Source organism: Hyperoodon ampullatus, assembly GCF_949752795.1.
Source record: "Hyperoodon ampullatus genome assembly, chromosome: 13".
NCBI lineage: Eukaryota > Metazoa > Chordata > Mammalia > Artiodactyla > Ziphiidae > Hyperoodon > Hyperoodon ampullatus.
In genome coordinates this window covers 41,176,820-41,197,691 of record NC_136926.1, presented here as the reverse complement: position 1 = coordinate 41,197,691, position 20,872 = coordinate 41,176,820, and the positions used below count along the sequence as shown (strand labels likewise).

General features: G+C 46.7%; 1 protein-coding gene across 4 annotated transcripts in view; it reads right to left on the bottom strand.

Annotated features, from left to right (window-relative positions):
- Positions 1 to 413: 413 nt before the first annotated feature.
- The window catches only part of LAMA3 (laminin subunit alpha 3), a gene marked incomplete at its 5' end in the record, with an annotated part of 254,689 nt that continues 234,230 nt past the window's right edge, over positions 414 to 20,872 (bottom strand). For all 4 annotated transcript variants that reach the window (XM_079717942.1, XM_079717943.1, XM_079717944.1 and 1 more), the window contains 10 exons: positions 414 to 956; positions 1,950 to 2,069; positions 3,314 to 3,407; positions 5,204 to 5,334; positions 5,450 to 5,609; positions 8,195 to 8,335; positions 10,542 to 10,725; positions 14,891 to 15,060; positions 19,150 to 19,303; positions 20,127 to 20,258. In XM_079717942.1, coding sequence (XP_079574068.1) covers positions 811 to 956; positions 1,950 to 2,069; positions 3,314 to 3,407; positions 5,204 to 5,334; positions 5,450 to 5,609; positions 8,195 to 8,335; positions 10,542 to 10,725; positions 14,891 to 15,060; positions 19,150 to 19,303; positions 20,127 to 20,258 — 1,432 coding nt within the window. In that variant the 3' untranslated portion in view covers positions 414 to 810. The remainder of the gene's footprint in view (positions 957 to 1,949; positions 2,070 to 3,313; positions 3,408 to 5,203; positions 5,335 to 5,449; positions 5,610 to 8,194; positions 8,336 to 10,541; positions 10,726 to 14,890; positions 15,061 to 19,149; positions 19,304 to 20,126; positions 20,259 to 20,872) is intronic.

The window sequence follows — 20,872 nt, the reverse complement described above, 5'->3', positions numbered from 1 at the left end:
ACCTCCCATTGACTTCTGTTAGCTTCTCATGCAAGGCTTTAATTATAGTATATACAGTACATCCATCTCAGCTCCTCTACTAGACAGTTTTTGCCCTCAAGGAATTGATAATCATAATCTAGACTTAGTTGGTAGCAGACTGTACGTGGGAAGCCAAGTGGAGTTACAGGTTCATTTATTCACTTTGTTACTTACTATTTTATGAATAGTATGTGTCTCCCCGATTGGATTGCATATTCCTTGACTGTAGATCCAACACTGAGCACACACAGTACCTCACCAGCATGTACTTGGTAATTATTTGTAGAAAACTGCATTCTACATAGCACATTGAACAGGTGCTGAAGAATTAATGCAATTAAAAATGACCAGCAAGCCAACCGTTTTATGTGAATAAAACATCATAATTTGAAGAGTACACTGCATTTATTTAACCCCATAAATTATAACATCTTAACACATGTAAAACTTTTGTATTTTTAAAGTGCTTTGAAAGATATTTATTTTTGTTAACAAGTGGAAAATAATGTTCTTTAAAAGACATCAAACTTTTAGTGGAAAATGATACTACCAGAAGCATGTAAGGATTTGTTCATCCTCTTCAAGAAATGGGATTTTTATGTAAAATATATATGTAGCACTGAATGCCAAAATGATGGGTATGTGTGGTTGGAATTAAAAATGAGATTTGCTAATAAACCCATCGGGATGGTGTCTTAAGTCAAGAACGACCTTGAGAGGGGAGAGGGAAGGGCGTTGGGTAATCAGTGCTTCTGCAGGTGAACTTCCCTGCCTTGTGATGGGTTTGAGTTAGTGGTCAGGACAGCCATTCAGACTCACAGTCCCCCGAACTTCTGCAGCTTCAGTGACAGGGACAGGAATGTGGTTGACTTGAATATTCTTCAGGCAGCCAAAAAAGGATTTCGACACGGGAAGCTTCAGGGTTTTCAAAGTAGCTGAAAGGCAAAAGGAGAGGCATTTGATGGCTCATTCATACTGTCAAGTGAACGCACTCCGTTAAGAAACGGTCTTGGGCTTCTCTGGTGGCGCAGTGGTTGAGAGTCCACCTGCCGATGCAGGGGACACGGTTTCGTGCCCCGGTCCGGGAAGATCCCACATGCCGCGGAGTGGCTGGGCCCGTGAGCCATGGCCGCTGAGCCTGCGAGTCCGGAGCCTGTGCTCCGCAACGGGAGAGGCCACAACAGTGAGAGGCCCGCATACAGCAAAAAAAAAAAAAAAAAAGAAAAGAAAGAAACGGAAGAAACGGTCTTATTAGAGCTAAAGGGACCCAGGCTCTCAGTCCAGCCAGTCCTCTCCTGCTTTAAGCAGGCACCCAGCACATCCCCTGCTGTGAAAGGTCAGCCACAAGGCTACTCTGCACATCCTTCAGAGAAGGGGATTCCACAGCCCAAATCAATAGATAATGACTCTGAACTCTAGTGCTTTTCATGGGTCATGGAAGACCTATAACATTAACAACCAGACCATTTGGAGGCACATAAATCAACGAAGGCTGACAAGGCTCTTTCCACGCAAAATTCCAGTCTTGAACTTGACTCCATCTCAGCCTGCCTGATTCCCCCACAAAGCTTAATAAGTCACCAAAACTAAGTGCCTGGAGGGGAGAGACCAGTTTCTCAGGCCCTTTTCTGATTCTTTATGATATCAGGCTTCTAGGTTCATGCAGCCTCTTAGGAGAGGCTTATAAATTATAGGCTTGGGACAAGAGGAAGCAGCAGCCACGTGGCCTGGGCTGCTGGGAAACGTTCTGTTGCTGGCACTCGGGTTTCCCCACAAGCTGGAGAAAGAGTCTCACTGTCTACACGGTCCAGCCAATGGCTGCCCTGCTGATAACCCAACAAATGTGATGCCCCCACCCACGGGTTAAGATGGAGATGTTAAGAGTTGACATGGGACAACATGGGTGTAGAAGTCAGCACAGGAGTTACCTGGGACACCTCCAATGTGCAGATGCTCCCGCGTGCGGGCAGTGGGGACGGGGTGCCGTACAGCGGTGGAACTATAGTCTGCGTCCAGTTTCAGGTGCAGGATGTGCTGTTTTATGGTGACTGCAGGGAAAGAAAGCAGGTCAGGTCTATCACCTGAGAGCCCTGCCCACTGTATAATGTCTACACCGTGCATCATCATCGGCTTCTTTCTCACTCCTGTTGGACCTGAGGGAGCGCGGCTCGCAGGAATTCCGTCAACCTAAACACAAATTCAACTAATTTCTCCCCGCCAGGTGCTGTTTAGGTGCTTCCACATATATTACAGAATTTAATCCTTAAAATGAATCTGTGAGGAAGATATCATCACTCTCGTTTCTCAGATAAGAGACTGTGACCCTCAATCATTGAGGAGCTTGGCAACATGGCTTGGTTATAAATTAAACAAGTTGGGATTCAAGCCCTGGTTTCCTGTCTCCAGAGGCCAGGGCTTATTTCACATGATCTCTGGTTCCTTCCAAGAAGACACTGACTGACTGCTGAAAACAGACTCCAAAGACAGTGGCTTTTGACCCTCCCAAATAAAACTCCTCCAGCGTCAACAATCTTAACCAACTGCAATGCAGTTAGCTTTCAAATTAGCCAAGAGGCAGCTACTTTTAACAAAAGATATTTTAGCCAATACAGGTTAATATATCTCCAAACGTGTATGCTCAAGTTATTCCTAAAATAGCAGATTCGACTTGAGAGTTTATGCCTGTTCCCCATCAAGTGGTTTGTCTAAATCGTTGGCATTAATATTAAATGTTGTTGAAAAAAACAACCCAACAATGAACTTTACCGATAGTAAGAGCAAATATTTACTGAGCACTTAGTATGTACTGGACACTGCTAAGCACTTCACACGCATTATCCCATTCATTTTCACAACCTTGGGAGGTGTACACTATTTTTACCTCCATTGTACAGATGAGAAAACTGAAGATAAAGAGAAACTAAGTAGCTTGCCCAAGGTCTCACAGGGCTGGAACTTAGACCTGACCTGTGTTCTCTTTGACTTCAGAGCCAAAATCTCAATCACAATGTTATGTTACCTTGAAAACAAACATAGCTTATCAGTTTGCTGGGTTCCACCCCCCCCCCCCCAAAAAAAAAAAAACTCAGTGTGTTATGGAGAACTGGAGCCATGAATTACATAAATACGACTGGAGTTGAGAATAGACATGTTCCCAGCACCTTAACCTGGTGGGCTGACCCTGGTCAGACGCTAATGGATGGATGAACTGAGGGAGCGTTTGGGATGTTCGAGTCCAGATGGAAAGGGAGACTGTTTCCGTCTGTGAACAATAGGCTACTGGACGTCGTACCTGTCACTGAGTGCCACTGTCCATCACACAGGGATTGCTTTGGTGTGACCGATGTCAGGATCCCACCTGCCACACTGCCCACAGAGGCCGTGACCTGAAACACACATGCATTTTCCTATTTCCTTCAGAAAGGCAGGTGGAGCCCACTTCCTGCCATCTTCCCTTCCCAGCCCTTGCACCCTGACCGCCCAAGAGCACTTGAAATATGGGTACACCCTCCTGCACCAGGTGACCATAGAGGGACTAAGGCTTTGCAGAAATCTCTCTGTTGCACCCCTTTCCAGGCAAGCGAGCTGCAAACCCAGGGCCTGGCCTGAAGTTACTGCCAAAGGTAAGGAGCCTTTCCCACCAACTCCCTACCCCAGTCCCATCAGGCCCGACTCAAAGGTTACTGATTAGCATCGAAGATCTGCCTTAGTTATTAGCATGTGACAGTAGCTCTGTTTAGGAGGACGTGTACAATTTGGAAGGCAAAAACGTTGGCTGAGGCCTACATCCAGCTGCAGGGGGCAGCCAATTATAATAATTCCACGAACGCAGGACTTAAAGAGGGTTCTCGTCCAAGGAATTCAGCAAGCTAACTGAGTTTGCACTGGGCATGTGTCAGGGGTCAGGCACTCAACGTGCTGTTGTGCAGAATCCCGCATTCCCACTCTGGGCCAGGATTCTCCAGGGGCTGAATCAAGGTCAATGAAATGAGAGGACTAAAATAAGCATGTTGATAAATAATTTACATCTAATTTGCATGTAAGCAGACAGTGCGGCCTTTTCTCAGGCAATTTTCAAGCTAAACGGTGTCACAGCTGTTAGGAAGGTTATCAGGTCTTGATTTCGTTTTGGGGGGATTATTTCCTATCCAGAAGCTCTCACCAAAGACGCTCCCCAAACCCTCCCCTGAAAAGTCAGCTTTGTCTGAACCACCATTAAGCGTAGTTCTTTGCTTCTCGGGCCCGCAAGAGGCCTGCTCAGACTTAAAGCTGTAACTTAAATAAAAAGTGTCCAAGAGTTTTGATTACTGTATTTTATTCTGAGAGTTTTCCCTCACATTCAATAAACTGGAAGGATGAAGGTAAAAGAAAATGCTATATTATCAATCTCTGCTTTAAGGCCTTAACTAAGAGAGACTTCCTGGAAGGATTTGGTTTGAAAGAGATTGTTTTGAAAAGGAAAGAGATTAAAAGTTGGTGGTGAACATAAGATATTGAGTAGGCCTGTGAGCAACAGGAAAGATGGAGCAGCAAAAGCACATGGCTGAAGAAGGAAGCCATGAAAAGCTAAAGGAAGGCTGGGGGGAGACCCTGTGGCCAGCTTGGCTGCACGGACCAGAAGGGCTTGGTGAGCTGTGTAGAGAGGATAAAGGGAATCTGAAACTGACCCAGCGGATGTGGGGCAGGGACAAGGGTGTGACATGGTGTAGACGGCTGGTGAGAAAATCCATCCCATGAATTCTGGTGCTGCCCTTATAAATAAAAGTAGAGGTGTGACAAGCGTGAAGGGGAGGTGAGAAAAATGAACATTTATTGAGTATATGGCAGCTTCTCTTCTCTTGACAAAAGCCCTTAAATATAAGCATCATTCTCCACATTGTAAAGATAAAGAAATTGAGTCTGAGAGAGGTTAGGTAACTTCCCAAGGGCCCTATAACTAAGTGGTGGAGCTGGAATTCAGCCCAACTTGTTTGAATTTGCCCAATTTTAAAGATGAAGAACAGAAAACATGATGACCAAATTACTTAAGGAAAAGGGTAAGTTAGCCCTGAAGTCAGGCCTCTTAAATACAAGATTGGATTCCATTCTCTACCATAACTCCACCTACCATGGTCTCCAGAAGTGGAATCTGGTTCTAATATAAATTCACACACCCTTCCCATGTCATCCGACAGCTACACACCTTTCCTGCCTCCATATAAACACATAAGTGCTCCCCGGGTTGACTTCCGATGTGAATTAGAATTCCAGTGAGACTTCTCGGGCGAATGCTGAAAACAAGCTTAAATTCTGGCCCCAAAAGCACGGAGTTAGCTTTCAAAACAAAAATAAACAAATAATAGTTTAAACATCATAATCCCAAAAAAAGGATAAGAGTTCTTCAGAATCAAAGCTATAAAGATATAAAGTCTTCCAAACTGCTCCTTACCTAGGATGACATGACCTCCTTCTTGAGAAAAATAGATGCCTTTCTCCAAAGAGCCATCCAAGCAGGGAGACACCCCAAAGCTTGCAGAAGCCGTGTCCAGGGGTTTCAAATCCAACTGAAAGTTCCTCAGGCATCCCACAAAGCTGTTTTGGGGGAGGGTCTGCAACCAAGCAGAAGAGAAAGCAAACTGTATTACCCACAACTCCCAGAAATCCATGCGCAGCCAAGGTTAAGGGCAGGGGCAGTTGTCCAAAAAAGGAGGAAGGAGGGGGATTCATCCATCCTGCTTCCAAGAGTCAGGTGGGCCTGACTGGCTCCATTTTGGCTCCCTCCACAGTGCCAAAAACCCAGATACCAGGTGTTTGGTGGGTGGTCGAAGTTTGAAGGTGCCACCAAACCAAGGGCAGGGGCAGTGGAGATGGCTACCTAGCGTGGAAACAAGCATACAGAGGGTGACTTGACCCTGGGCCACAGTCAGAGCTGCAACAGGGGATATTTCCACCTTGCTGTTCACAGATCTCACCGTCTCTTTGCAGGTACAAAATACTTCTTAGGGTTTCATGAGCCCGTGTGATAGCTTAATGCAGGGCGGCTGGCTGAAAAAAGAGGCCAAAACATTCCTAAAATAATGAAGTGTAAAAAAGCTCCCTAGGGCTTCCCTGGTGGCGTAGTGGTTGAAAGTCCGCCTGCCGATGCAGGAGACGCGGGTTTGTGCCCCGGTCCGGGAGGATCCCGCGTGCCGCGGAGCGGCTAGGCCCGTGAGCCATGGCCGCTGAGCCTGAGCGTCCAGAGCCTGTGCTCCGCAACGGGAGAGGCCACAACAGTGAGAGGCCCGCGTACCGCCAAAAAAAAAAAAAAAAAAAAAAAAAAAAGCTCCCTACACTGTTGGGCCCAGTGCACCATCAACAAATCATGAATGTCACAGGGTTAAGATCAGACACAGGGTGCGGGATCAGGGGGCTTGCGTGGAGCTCAGGGATGAGCTTCTGGGGTTCTCTGATCCCTTAAATTATATACCAGATGTCTGTGTATTTTCCTGGAGAAAGGGGCTATAGCTTTCATGAAATTCTCAAAAAAGTTAATAAATCACTGAACAAAATCCCTCTACTCTCTTCTGGAGTAAATGCCTTTAGGACTCTAGAATCGTACACGATGGATGCAAGCCATGATAATTTTAAGGGAATCTAGTGGTATTATAGATGCATGTGGTGTCAGCGTCAACTATAAAGTACTGATTGGGGCCCCTAAGAAATGTTAGTTTCTTCAGATTTGCCATCATGTATAACAAAGAGTCTGTATCTGACACCACGCTCCGGCTCTCCAGTTCACGCCATAACCCAACACGGAATCACCAAAGACTGGCTGCATGTTTTGGTACTTGGAGGCAGCCACTGGTTGATTGGATGTTGCCTGCCCTTTGAAAGGATATGGAGGAGGGTATTCAGTGGTTTGCACCCTCAGGTTGAAGGAAGGCTGCGAATAGGACCTTGCTTGTAAAGGATGTTGTAAATGGGGTGCCACTGATTGTCTCAGATTTTAGGATGTTGAGTGTGATTTACCCAAGTCAAAAGAGCACCCAGGGCTTCCCTGGTGGCGCAGTGGTTGAGAGTCTGCCTGCTGATGCAGGGGACGCAGGTTCATGCCCCGGTCTGGGAAGATCCCACATTCCGGGGAGCGGCTGGGCCCATGAGCCATGGCCGCTGAGCCTGCGCGTCTGGAGCCTGTGCTCCGCAATGGGAGAGGCCACAGCAATGAGAGGCCCATGTACCACAAAAAAAAAAAAAAAAAAAAAAAAAAAGAGCACCCAAATTGTGCCCCTGGATCACTACCCCATCCTGTGATTTCTCTGAGAGGGAAAAAGGTACAGAGGTTGCAGAAAAGCAAACATTGAGTATCCTCTTGAGCAATTATTAATATGTTATACGTTACATATGTATTAGAGACCATAATACATATACTATACTATGTTATATATTATTTATGATACATATATAAAAGTTATTACATACAACAAAGTAAAACAGTACTTTGACTTGCTGGGGCTTTGGCCCAAACCACAGTGCAAAACTCAAGTGGGCCAGGCTGAGCCCTGTGGAGACACCAAGGTCAAGGCCAGGTTAGCCTGACCGCCTAGAATCCACGCTGGCAGAAGTGACCTGCTTTGATTACATCCATTTCTGGCCCAGATTTGAGTCTCGGCCCTTCCCCCCAGCTGCTAGCACACATCACACCAGAATGGGCACCAGCGGAGTGGGAAGGGGCAGGAGGGGCTCAGCGCCTGGCAGCGCATTTGGAGGAGGACAGTTCCTGGGCTGGAGCTGTTGACGGGCCATCTTCACTTTGTGGGCAAAAAAGGCAAATTTGGGAGAAGAGTGACAGGTGGGTTCAGACACGCCAAGTAATCAGGGGCAGTGAGCCCTCTGGCCATGTGGAGAAGACAGGGGGAGGGCACCCACAGAACGCCACCCTGGGGCCACGGTCCCATCAGAGCCTTTGAACCTGACAAATCCTGGTACGCACCCCTCCTTCTTGGGGACAGACAGACTTGTGACTTTCTCCTTAGCCCAAATTTTCCCCAAGTTTGGTTCTTGAGATAATTTTATTTCAGTCACCAAATAACATTAAAATACAGATTCAGTTATTAAAATAATTTAAAGTATTTTGATATCCTTGAATATATGGTATAATTATAAAGCTTATAGGGAAACTTGTTCTTATCTGTGGCTCTGAAGCGTAACTATTTACCTTTGGTTTCCCTGATGGAGACGATCCCAGGTAAACTGGTCCTCTGAGGCTGACGGTGGAAGTTCCAGGCAAACTTCCCTCCCGGGCCCTCAGACCATCCACAACCAAGCGCCCCCTTTCTCCATCTTGCCCAAATGCCACCTTAAGGATAAAGAAAATACATTAATCATATTCTTACCTTTGACAACTAGCACTGTAGTTTATTAGTGGTCACAGGAAATTGTTTTTTAAACTTTTTCTGTCCCTTCAAGTAGCTTTGAAAAATCAGAGTTTTCTCCACAGTGTCATCATCATCATCATTTTGTGAGATTATGTCAGATATTAAACAGTGAGCTTAAAACATGAACTAAAAAAAGATTTCTCAGAAGTGAACAAAAATATATAAGTGACTGGAAACTTATACAAAAGGTAAATAACTGAAGAACCAAAGGATCATAAATAAACATACATCCATGCAACAGAGAGGAAGGAAGAGAGTGTACAGAGCTGAGACGGGAGAAAGTCACATGCTCCTCTGAGCAGGGGTCCTGGAGCAAGGGGCCAATGGCAACTCCTCTTCCAACAAGAGGATCAAGTGTTTTAAACTCTTTGCTAAAAGTCGGGATCCCTGGGCTCTGGTGTGGACTCTGCCACCTCATGGCTACGAGACTATTCACTAATGACTCCCCAGTGTAGATGCCCAGCTGTGACCTCTGGCCTCTACTATCTACTGACACCTGGGCTTGAATGTCTGATAGGCAGCTCAACCGCAGGATGTTGACAACAGAGCTCCCACTCTTGCCCAGCGACACCCACCTCCTGCCCATCTTCTCCCTCTCAGCAAAGGTTCCACTATTGACCCAATCACTGGTCCCAAATCACAGGACTTGATGTTGACTCCTCTCTTTCCATCAGCCAACCCTCTTGGCTCTGCCTTTAGAACACATCCTGGGTGGTCTACTCTCTCCCCCTCTACCTCAGCCTCTTGAACCAAAGGCAATAGCATCCATCTGGTCTACTTACTTCTATTTTTACTCCCTTTTAGACACTTTAGCTAAGGAGGGTTTTGAAAATATCAATCTGTTTGTGTAACGCTTTTTTAGTTTTAGACTCTCTAAAAGCTTCAGAGAGACTCAGAATAAAATCCCAAATCCTCACCTTGGCCTTCAATGCTTAAATGACCTGGGCCTCCCTCTTTTTTTTTTTAAATTAATTAATGTATTTATTTTTGGCTGCGTTGGGTCTTCGTTGCTGTGCATGGGCTTCCTCTAGTTGTTGCGAGTGGGGGCTACTCTTCATTGTGGTGCGCTGGCTTCTCATTGCGGTGGCTTCTCTTGTTACAGAGCATGGGCTCTAGGCGTATGAGCTTCAGTAGTTGTGGCTCACAGGCTCTAGAGCACAGGCTCAGTAGTTGTGGCGCACGGGCTTAGTTGCTTCGCGGCATGTGGGCTCTTCCTGGACAAGGGCTCGAACCCGTGTCCCCTGCATTGGCAGGTGGATTCTTAACCACTGTGCCAGCAGGGAAGTCCCCCTGCCTCACTCTTGAATCCCACTTCTTATCCTTTCTGTTCTGTTCATTCAGCTAATTCCTAACTTAGGGTCTTTGTACTTGCTCTTCCCTCTACCTGGAAATCCTTCCTATAACTTTATATGATTGTCATCTCTTGGAGGAGGCCTTCTTTTATTGCGCTATTTGAAACAGTCTCCCTACTCGGCCACTTCCTTACCTTGCTTTAGTGTTTTCTCAAAGCAGTAGCTGACATTATGTTGGGGATTTTTTTGTTTAAGTGCTCCAGGATGGCAGCTTATTACATATTTGTTGAATAACTGAGTGAGTGTAACTTATCAAGTCACTTAAGTTTTCTGAGTTCCAATTCCCTCATCAGTAAAAAAAAAAATATAGGTCCCTTCTTGCCTTAAACTGTATTTCTTTAACCCTGGGATGCCTTCAGGCAAGAGCTGAGATGCTAGGGATGTGGGTGCTTACACCTGAGCTACAGAGAAGGCATTCCAGACTCACAGGGGACCTGGAGACTGGAAACTGTCCTGAAGGAGAGAAATGGTCCAGGGAGCAAAGGGTGGGAATAGGCAAGGGGAGTGGTGCAGCCCAGGGAGGTGCATGGGGGGTTGGGGGTGGCGGGTAAAGAAGCAGGGAGGAAAGTCCGTCTTGGCATTTAGGATGACATCCACACACGGCATGTGCAGGAGTCTCTGGGGCTGAGGCGCTGGGGCGCTCAGTGCCTCTGACCCCATGAGCTCTCCCAGTGCTTGTGCCCTCTTGTTGGGAAGAACGCTGAGACTCCCGTCTTCAGCTATTCAGCAGTGAACTTGGCCCCAGCAGAGGTTCTAGGACAGCCCCAGCTCTCACCGTGTGCCACTTCCCGTCACTGTACTTCTCTTTGCTTTTGAGCTTCAGTTGTTTCCCTCCTGCCCCCAGTGCAAAGACCAGACGTCCTTTCGAAAGATAAAGAGCCATAAAGGAGTTCTTAGTGCCTGTGTAAAACACGAGCCCTCTGGACGCCGTTGTCTGCAAGTCCACAGCAAACTGTGACCTGTGGGGAAAAGAAAGCAAAAGGTGAAGATGGAAAATAAGAGGTTTTTAGTGTTTCTTCAAATCTCCATAGCTGGGAGAGACAGTGAGGAACAAAACCCTACAACCTCATTATTTAAATGAATAAACTAAGGCACTTCTTGATTAAACGGCCCATCTCTTTGGGAATTTTTAAAAGCCATTGTATTTCAGCTGCTAAAAGTTTTGTTGTATAATTTCCTTACCATATTGGGAGATAAGAGGAAGTTTTATGACAAACTCAGCTAGTGGCGGTAAGTCCCAGCACATGGCAAGAAGGAAGATGCCTTACTTTAAAAAAAAATCTACATTTTAGGGCTTCCCTGGTGGCACCATGGTTGAGAGTCCGCCTGCCGATGCAGGGGACACGGGTTCGTGCCCTGGTCCGGGAAGATGCCACATGCCGCGGAGCGGCTGGGCCCGTGAGCCATGGCCGCTGGGCCTGCACGTCCAGAGCCTGTGCTCCTCAACGGGAGAGGCCACAACAGTGAGAGGCCTGCGTACCAAAAAAAAAAAAAAAAAATCTACATTTTAGAAAATTATGGTAAAATATACCAAACATAAAGTTTACCATCTTAACCATTTTTAAGAGTACAGTTCAGTAGTGTTAAGTACCTTCACACTGTTGTGCAGCCAATCTCCGGAACTCTTTTCATCTTGTAAAACTGAAACTCTCTACACATTAAACAACAACTCTGCATTCTCTCCTCCCACCAGCACCTGGTAACCACCATTCTGCTTTCTGTCTCTATCAATTTGACTATTCTAGGTGCTTCATAGAAGTGGAATCACACAGTATTTGTCTTTTTTGCAACTGGCTTATTTCACCAAGCAGCCTCGATTGTTAAACCCAGTGAATATGCTTCCTACTTTGTATACATGCAGGGAGAGGAAAGTCGTGAGGAGAAGTCGGGGGACAACTTGAATAACAAGGATTTGATTTAAGCATCAGGTAAGCATTTTCTTCCCGTAAGACATATTTAACACAGTGGCGCAGAAGTCCAGATCCACCTTCTCCCACCTACCCTTAACGTTTCTCGGACCTTAATACCTCATCTATGGTGGAACAGGAATTAAGCAAGCATCATGCAGTAAAAGCAGAGAGTGAAAGTTAATATTCCTTTGCATGATGGTTACATATCATAGGTACATGTGGCTAAGCAAGCTTTACTTTCTATGAAAACTCACATCCATCCATCCATCCATCCATCCATTTATTCATTCATTCAACAAATATTTAATGAGTGGGCTGTATGTACAAGGCACCATGGTGGGCACTGGGAACGCAGCAATGGATGGTTCATTCTTTGAGTGGTTTGTGGTGTGTAGGTGCCTGAGGGGGTGCCTAAAAGTGTACTGGGAAAAGGTAATGGGAGATATGGGTGTCAACAGGCTACCATCAGGGACTTCCCTGGTGGTCCAGTGGTTAAGACTCTGCGCTACCACTGCAGGGGGCATGGGTTCCATCCCTGGTTGGGGACTAAGTTTCCGCATGCCACGTGGCGCAGCCAAAAAAAGAAAAAAAAAAAAAAAGGCTGTCATCACCCATTCCTTGTGGTTTGTGTCCAAGTGCACACCAGACAGAGGGCAGGAACGGGGTCTATCCTGCTTAAAGCTGTATCCCCAGTGCATGATACACAGGAGGCCCTCAAGAAATAGTTACTGAATTGAATTAAATGGCAAATGGAAAATGCGGAGGCAGAATCAGGAAGTGGAAGAAATAATTACACTGCTACATCTGTTTGCTTTTTAATACTGAGCCAACACGGACATGCACTTTCATTCTTCAGACCTGCAAGTCTCCTTGAGGGTATAGTTCTTCAAAATGCAAAAGAAATCTATATTTGTGAAATTAAACCAACCCGATGGTGACACGGCTCAGTAGTTCTCTTGGTGTAGCTGTGTATTAGTGCGGAGGTTTGGAGAACGAGGGTTAGCCAATTTAAGGACAGTAGAACTTGCTACAGAATGAAAGTACTTTACATATGCGGGCTTGGTTATTAGACTTGACATTTGCTTTCCAGAATTATTTCTTAAAGCAATTTTCTTTCAGAAAAGACTAACTGACTAACACCCAAAAATGACATCAGTAGCTTCAAATCCTGGCATATGACACTGTAGCTATGAGTCTTTATTGCTAGAGGATAGGAGGGAAAGGCAGAGAGCAAAGTAGCATTTTTATACATTCACCAAGAGGTTAAAATAGTGGTACAGGGTTTTACAGGAGAGGCCAAAAGTTTCTAGAATAGAAACCAGAATGAGAATAATAGAATAATCCAAATCTTGCAACATCCTGAAAATATACTCTGATTGCTACAATACTGGGGACTAAAATAATCTTTAAATTATATTTACTAAGGATTATTTTCTTCCTGCTTTCCTTTAAGAATGTTACTTTTTCCATTTATCATATATAATTCAGTTTTGGACAGGAAGATGCTGGGGTCGAATCATCAGAAGAAGCCGGATAACTCACCACAGTGAATGTGCTGAGAGAGAAGATGTAAGAAAGGGGCCACGGAGGGAGGGGGAGGGCAGAGGTGGGGGGGCGGAGGGTCGGGAGGCCGGGAAGAGGACAGCGTGGGCAGCATCTGCAGGGAGACTGTTGTCATTACGGTCATCTTGACCAACAGAGCAGTGATGTGGAGTGGAACAGTCCCGGGAGGGGCTGAGAGGGTCACCGCTTCTGCCATCTGTCTGTCTCCGACTAGCACAGTTTTGGCAAATCAGGGATCCCCAGAATTGCCATGGATCTACTGGAGATGCCAGCAGCTGGCCAAGGGTCTCCTTTAGAACTCGGCCCCTCCCCTTTCCAGCCTTCACACCTGCCTGTGAATCATGCACTTGCTTACTGAGTGCACCTCCAAGGGCCAGCTCATTACAAGCAATGACCTCTCCTCCCTGCAAGGGAAACATTATCAACCCCACTTAACTGATGAGAAAACTGAGGTTCGAAGAGGTGTGGCAATTTGCAAAAACAGGCATAATTATGCCAAGGTTATGGAGAGGAAGCTGAGGCTTAGAAAAGTTGAACAGCAGCCTGCGGCGGCCGTGGAGCTGCAGCTCAGAATTCCCTTCAGGAGACCCTGCTGCAGGGGCATGGCGGCCTGGCAGCCCGCAGCTGCCACGCTCTCAGAACCTCAGTGGCACACAGGTGACCCCCAGCCAAGCACCGAGCTCAGCGGCAGAACTAGAGCCGGGCCATGGTGCCCAACGCTGGACTCTTCTACAGGGTGATCTTTGCCTGTGATGCCCACCGGCCTGCCTGACTCCCTTGGAGCTTCCCTGCTGTCTGAGGCTTGTCCCACCCACGCCTGCCTTTCCCTCTCCTTTCACAGGCCTCAGGCCTGTGTCTCAGCTGAAGGCTCTCCTTGCCAGCTCCTGCTCTCCCCCTTTTATTCTGCACAGGAATAATAACTCCGTTGCACATCTGATCCCATCTTGACCTCTGCATCCCCAGGACCTGAACTGGCCTGTGGCCTGAGGTCATGCAGCCAGCAAGTGGCTAAGTGGGTGGATTGAAAGCCAAGGTCTTAAAGCCAGGTCTTTTGGACCGCTGGGCCATTCTGCCTCTGTAGAGAAGTCGTAAAGGAATTTTGGGCACCTTTTTATTTATGTCTCCTTCGAATCACATGAAAATGACAAGCCTTGTTTTCCTACTTTTTTTTTCTGACAGAATTAATATAATATCTCTGCTCATTCCCTCCTCCCCAAAAGAGATCCAACTTGTTAGCACAAAAAATCCAAATGTATTCTCTAAAAATGATGGATCTGGCACCGAGTCTTCCTAAAAGAATGATTTTCCTCTAACTGTAGAATGCAGGAGAAGAAAGGTGATTTATCATAGAAATAAATAGCACCTTTGGAAAGAAATATCAGCCTTATTTTTAGAACGCTGTCAATTCTAAACCAGAGCCGAGCTGATTGTTTCAGCCTCTGAGCAGCATGTGTCATGTGTGCCTCCCAGTTGCGGGGAGGAAGCAGGCTCGGGCCCCCAGGCTCTGTGTCTCAGGTAGGCCAGCACCTCTTTTCGCAAACGTGGTAGTGCCCCCTTCATTGGTGACAGGTGCCTGCTGTCGTGCTGGCTAGCCTGCCCTAGGGTAGAATCAGATTCTGAGTTGGCTTGGGACAGGAAAATGAAATAATACCTGGGTTTCAGCAACTCCTGGGGAAGCATGAATAGCAAGTGGCTGGTGGGACTGCCCCCAAACCTGAGGGCTCCGTGGCTGGCCTGGGTCTCTGGAAGTGGTGGGCAAGACTGGGCATCTCCCCTCACCTTCAAGCTCCTTGGGGAGGCGGCTGGCGTGTCACACAATGGCTGTGTGGGAGAGAAACAAAAAAATCAGGACAGCTGATTATCAGGGGCAAGAGTTGGAAAATGCCTATCTTGCTAAGTGCCTTGCTCAGTTTTGACTTTTGATCCTAAGAGCTGAATTCAATAGAGATGAATTCATCCTTAGGGAGGATGCATGTTATTCCCATCCTACACAGGTCTGCTATACGTAGGACCAGTGGACACCCAGAGCACCTCTCCTCCATGGAGCTTCGGAAGAACCACAGTGTCCCTCAGGAGGGCCAGCAGATGGCCAGCAGCACTGAGGCCCACACAGACAGCCAGGGGACCTGGAGCCGCCAATCTGCCATCTCCCCTCCAGGCCATTCACTTGGGCTTTAGCATCAGGGCCATGAAAGAACCCAGAGAACAGGAGGGGACCACAGCCTGTCCCCGCTTTCCTCAGAGTTGACCCACACACAGAAGTCTCTCCTGACCTGGACGATGCTTTGAACTTTTTAACAGGAATGAGTTTTAATGCAGAAAAACAAGCATAATAAACATCACATGAGACTAGAAAAGTTGTTGGAAGGAACTGAGACTCTCCAGCCCTTCCCCCTCTTTTCTCTGCTGCAAAGCCCAGATTTTGATGAGGGGTCCACGGTCCCTCCCATGGGGCTCAGGGCTCAGTGGGGCTCTCCATTCATGGAAGCCAGTGATGGGAATTCTCCCTGCTGGGGATTGGTTCAGGAATGAGCATGTGACACCCTCCTGGCCAATGTGCCTTAAGAGGTGGTCAGGGGGCGGGGCCTCTGAGAAATGTTTCCTTCCAGAATTGAGAGAAAGCCACAGATCTGTGCTTCTGGTGAGGGAACGCCCTGTCCGTAGCCCCGAACTGTGCGGGATGGAGCTGGGATGGAGCCAGGATGGCTATGGGGAAGCAGAGCCCAGTCCCGTGGGCCAGGCCTGCAGCACACTCATCCTCAAGCTGTCCCTTAATGTGACACTATAGATCCCCACAGAGGGTTAAGCCCTAGCAGCTGAAATCTTCCTAACAGATTCAGATTCCTTCAGGATCAGGTTTTCCAACCTGACCAGATTCCTGGATAGGGTGCTTGGGATGCAGACTTAATACCAGTTATCTGCTGAGTGGAGATGTTCCATCACCAGAAAGTTAAGTGAGTTGTTTAAAATCACAGCCAGACCTGGATCCTCCAGGAGCTTCCTGCCGGGGGCTCACACCAGTGGGGCCCACTCCCTTCCTGAAAGATTCTTGTGTGTCAGCAGCAGTAACATCAAGATGAACAGTTTTCATAGACACTCTTGGTACCAACTTCTCCTTAATTCTCTTAATGGCAGCATCATCCTTCAAGGCACCCAGGCCTCACACCTTGGTCATCATGGACACCCTCCTACCTGGCCTCTTGCACGTGCTCTGTTTCCATGTCCTACTGTTCATCTCCGGGACATATTTTGTTTCCACTCCTTCCCTTTCACTCCCAGTCCCTCTACCTGAAAGTCAGGCTGCTGACTGTCTTGCCTGGACCATTCCAGTACTTTGCCAGTTTGATGTTACGTCTGTAGAACTTTCCTAGGCCAAACCATTCCATAGGCTGCTGCCAGTTTATTAGTCTTTAAACATGGCTTAAAGCACTCCTTTCAATGGCTTCACACTGACTACAGAAAAAATGTCAAAATTACATCAGGCCACCTGAGGCTTGTCTGATCCGGCTGCAGCATGGGACTCTGAGCTTACCTCCCCCTGAGCAAGTGCCTATGAAGAGCACATTCTTTGGGGTTCCGTAGCCCTGAGTTTCAATTCTGACTCTACAGTTTACTTACTGGGTGCCCTTGGGCAAATTTTTCTTTTAACCTCTCTGAGACTCAATTTCCTGATGTGTAAAGTTGGCATTCTATTCTGCTCTCACAGGGGTGTGGTGGGAACTGAAAGAGAGAGAGTGAAGGCTTGTGAAGATCAGAGAGAATGCATGTAGAGCATCTACACCTGCGAGTTCCACCACACCCTGCCTCCCAGCTTTGGGCTTCTGCTCACGTAGCAACAACATTCACTCATCTAAACTCAACCCATGCTCCAGACCCAGTCTCTGTCTCACCTCCTCCAGAGGAACCCCCCTGATCTCTGTAGCAGGAAAATACCTGGCGTGCCACTCCTGTAGCACGTTTTGTCCCCTTCACTTAGGTTATTAGTGTGCATAATAATGATAACAGCTAATAGTTATTGCACGCCTACCGCGCGCCACGCATTTTATATTTATTACCTCATGAACCCTCACAACACCATGAGATCGTACTGTTCTACATCCTCATTTACGCTGCAGGAAATAGACCCACAGGGAGGTTAGATAATCATTCAAGATCACACACGTAGTAAGTGACAAAGCCAGGAAGTCTGACACCAAAATCCAGTACTTAACCACAAAGCTTAGTTGCCTTGTCTCTGTCATTGGGCTTTTGGAGGCAGAATTAATGTCTTATTCCACCTAATCTGGGGGCTTGCATGGAACAGGGGGAACATTAAATACAGTGTATTCACTGGGGCTCCCACATCAATAGCCCCAGTCCCACTCTCTCTGCTGAGGCCCCCAGAGACACCTGACAGTCTCCCACCAGCTTTCCACGTGGTTGAGGCACCTGTCACTCAATATGCCACAAACTCCACTCATTCTCGTTCCCTCCAAAGGCTTGTCTTTTTCATCTCTTCATAACTGGCTTCTCCCTCCATCCAGATGCCTCAGAATTATATTAACTCCCACCTCTCCCTTGCCGCCCACCTTCAATTATTATATGAGTCTCGTACATTCCATCTTCTATATAGCTTTGAATCCATTCCTTCGCTCCATCTCCACCATCACTGTGCTAATTTAATCTCTCAGTAACTCTCAGCATTACAGGGAAATAAATGAATCTATGACTTCATTCCTGAGCGGGCAGGTCTAAAGGTGTTCTTTTCCTAAGAGTAAAATGACAACCCTTTGGGATTTATGAAATATATTTCTTCTTAAAGCATAAAACACTTCTTTTTATGTACTATCTCTTCATCTCCCCAAATCATTGTGCAGCAGGAGAAATATTGGCAGACAAGCAGCATGTGATTGATGTTAAGTGAAACGTGGGTTGAATGGAAGTGCATTGCTCTCGAGAGGGCCTGGGCTTTGGGGTCAGGCTGCCTGGGTTTGAATTCCAACTCTGCCTTCCATCTGTGGGAGCCTGGGCAAACTGCTCACCTTTCTAAGCCACAGCATCCTTTTCTGTGAGATGTGGCTGGTAATAGTACTTCTCCTATACGGTTACGTGCGGATTTAGTAAGAAAATCCACTTAAAGAGCTCAGCGTAGCACCTGGCACATTGGAGGTATTCAGTGTTATCCATTAATCATATTAATTGTAACCTCAGGTATGTGGAGGTCACATTGTAGACCTCAGGCAGAGCAAGGAATTTTTTAAGTTCTAACCCTGTGTTCAGTGTATGACAAAGCTTGCACTCCTCCAAACAAGGAATTTCCTTTCCTTTCAGCCTCTCTTAGTTCTACACACTAGAATCACCCGGGAGCTTTACAAACTCCTGCCGCTTGGACCTACCCGAAGAGCATCTGACTTAATTGAGTGGAATGCAACCCAAGCATTGGGATTTTAAAAGCTCCCCAGGTGTCTCCAATGTGCAGTCAAGGTCAAGCCACACTGGTCTTGGCAAGGCCTGGGGGCATGTGTATATCTTGTCATAGGATGCAGGCAGAGGAATGTCTGTGGGCAGGAGAAGGGTCGTGAGCCCTGTATCCTAGAGACAATCATTGTACTTGCTGGAGACACAGCAGAAGTGTCAAAAGAGCAAGACATCAGCTGCAGACATTGAGAAACCGCAGTCAAGGTTCTATTTGTTCTATGACTGCAAAAATTGTCAGACGTTCAAGATACAAAATAAAAGCTAAAACAAAAACCACTTTGACCTTTTGGTGTAATCCAACTGTTGATGACCCATTATTCCTGGAGGCACTGGCCACCACCGGATCAGGTGACCTACATCCCTCCCTCCCCAACATCTCCGGTGAGGCAGGACTCTCTTATGAGAATCATCTGGAAAGAAGCAAAACCCAGGGTAAGGTTTTTTGATACTCACCTGGTGGATATTGAAAGTCTCGGCTTTGTTAAACCTTGTAGACCCTTTAAGCAACGTTAGAAAAGGTGATTCGTTTAAACTGCAGCCTCCCAGGGACACATCTCTCTTGGTGGATTTACTGGCCAAATCTAGGACTTCGGGACTCTCTGATAATCTGGAATGAGGGCAGAAACGAACGCTGACATATCAAGGAAAACACACTAGCGGGGAGGATTTGTTTCAAAACTACACATTCTTACTGTCCTGATTTCTGGATAAACTTTCATCTCCTCCCCGTACAGGATATCTAGAGGAAACACCAGGCTCATAGCGGATGAGAATGTGCTGTGCCCACCTCTGCCTTCCCTTAAATATCCAGCACCATGCCTCGCCAGCAGGGAAGCCCTGGGAAACTTTTATTGCCTTGAACAGCCAGTGTTGCAGCAAAGCCAGAATATTATAGTTCTTTGGAGTGGGAGCCACATAGAAGTATGAAAATGAAATATGCAGAGAGGACAAACACAGACACTGGATGACCTAGAATGACGGTGAACAAGAGGAAACCTCAGAAGTGAGTTTGTGGGAGGATTTATCTCACTGCATTTCAGTAGGAAAATCTCACGGGTAAATCTGCTTTATCTGATGATTATTGCTGAGCCCTGATGGCAGCTCACAAGCTTGTAACAGGCTGCCTAAGGTTCATGACCAGTCCCGGGCTCTCCCTCTGCCCAGGGTAGAGTTTTGCTCTTATCTAAAAAGGCCATAATCTGAAAGTAAATTTTAATTAAACCTCTTCCAAGGTTGTGTTCCAAGGCTGCTCCTACGAAGGTAGGATGAGCCCAGAAGCTTTCAGTTAGTTTGCTTTTAATGTGTGTATCGTGCCAAAGAGGGCATCTTGAAAGTCAGCGGGATGAGAGCGGCGTGCAGCCCGCCATGACAAGTCCCCTGGGTCGCAGGCCATTCTCATCAGCTGTACATGCACAGAAAACGGCACCCACCTCTGGATGAAAACGTTGCTGATGCAGCCCTCAAATTGACTCCCGCCCAGACGCAGGGATTGCTGGGAATTTGAAAAGCCTAGCAGCCTTTGGTTATTTTTCAGAGGCTGGTCATCAATGAGGAGCCGGAGCCTAAAAAAAGAGGAGGAAAACAAAACAGGAGTGAGAACAGCTGTGGAAAACGATTCTCGCCAGGTGGGCAACTGAGTGTCTTTGATTCAGACTCAAAATCTTTTACCTGAAATAACTCACTAAACTATTTTTAAAGAGCATTTAAATTTTTTTCACGTGTTTCATTTTGCACATAACATTTTTATTAAAGTACTCTACAGGCATACCTTGTTTTATTGCACTTCATTTTAAAAGTATGCTTCGCAGATATTGCGGTTTCTTACAAACTGAACGTCTGTGGCAACCCTGCCTCAAGCAAGTCTATTGACACCATTTTTCCAACAGCATTTGCTTACTCTGTGTCTTGGTGTCACATTTTGGTAATTTTCACAATATTTCAAACCCTTCACCAGCAAAAAGATCACAACCCCCTGAAGGCTCAAATGATGGTTAGCATTTTTTAGCAACAAAGTTTTTTTTTTTTTTTTTTTTTTTGAGGTACGCGGGCCTCTCACTGTGGTGGCCTCTCCCGTTGCGGAGCACAGGCTCCGGATGCGCAGGCTGAGTGGCCATGGCTCACGGGCCCAGCCGCTCTGCGGCACGTGGGATCCTCCCGGACCGGGGCACGAACCCGT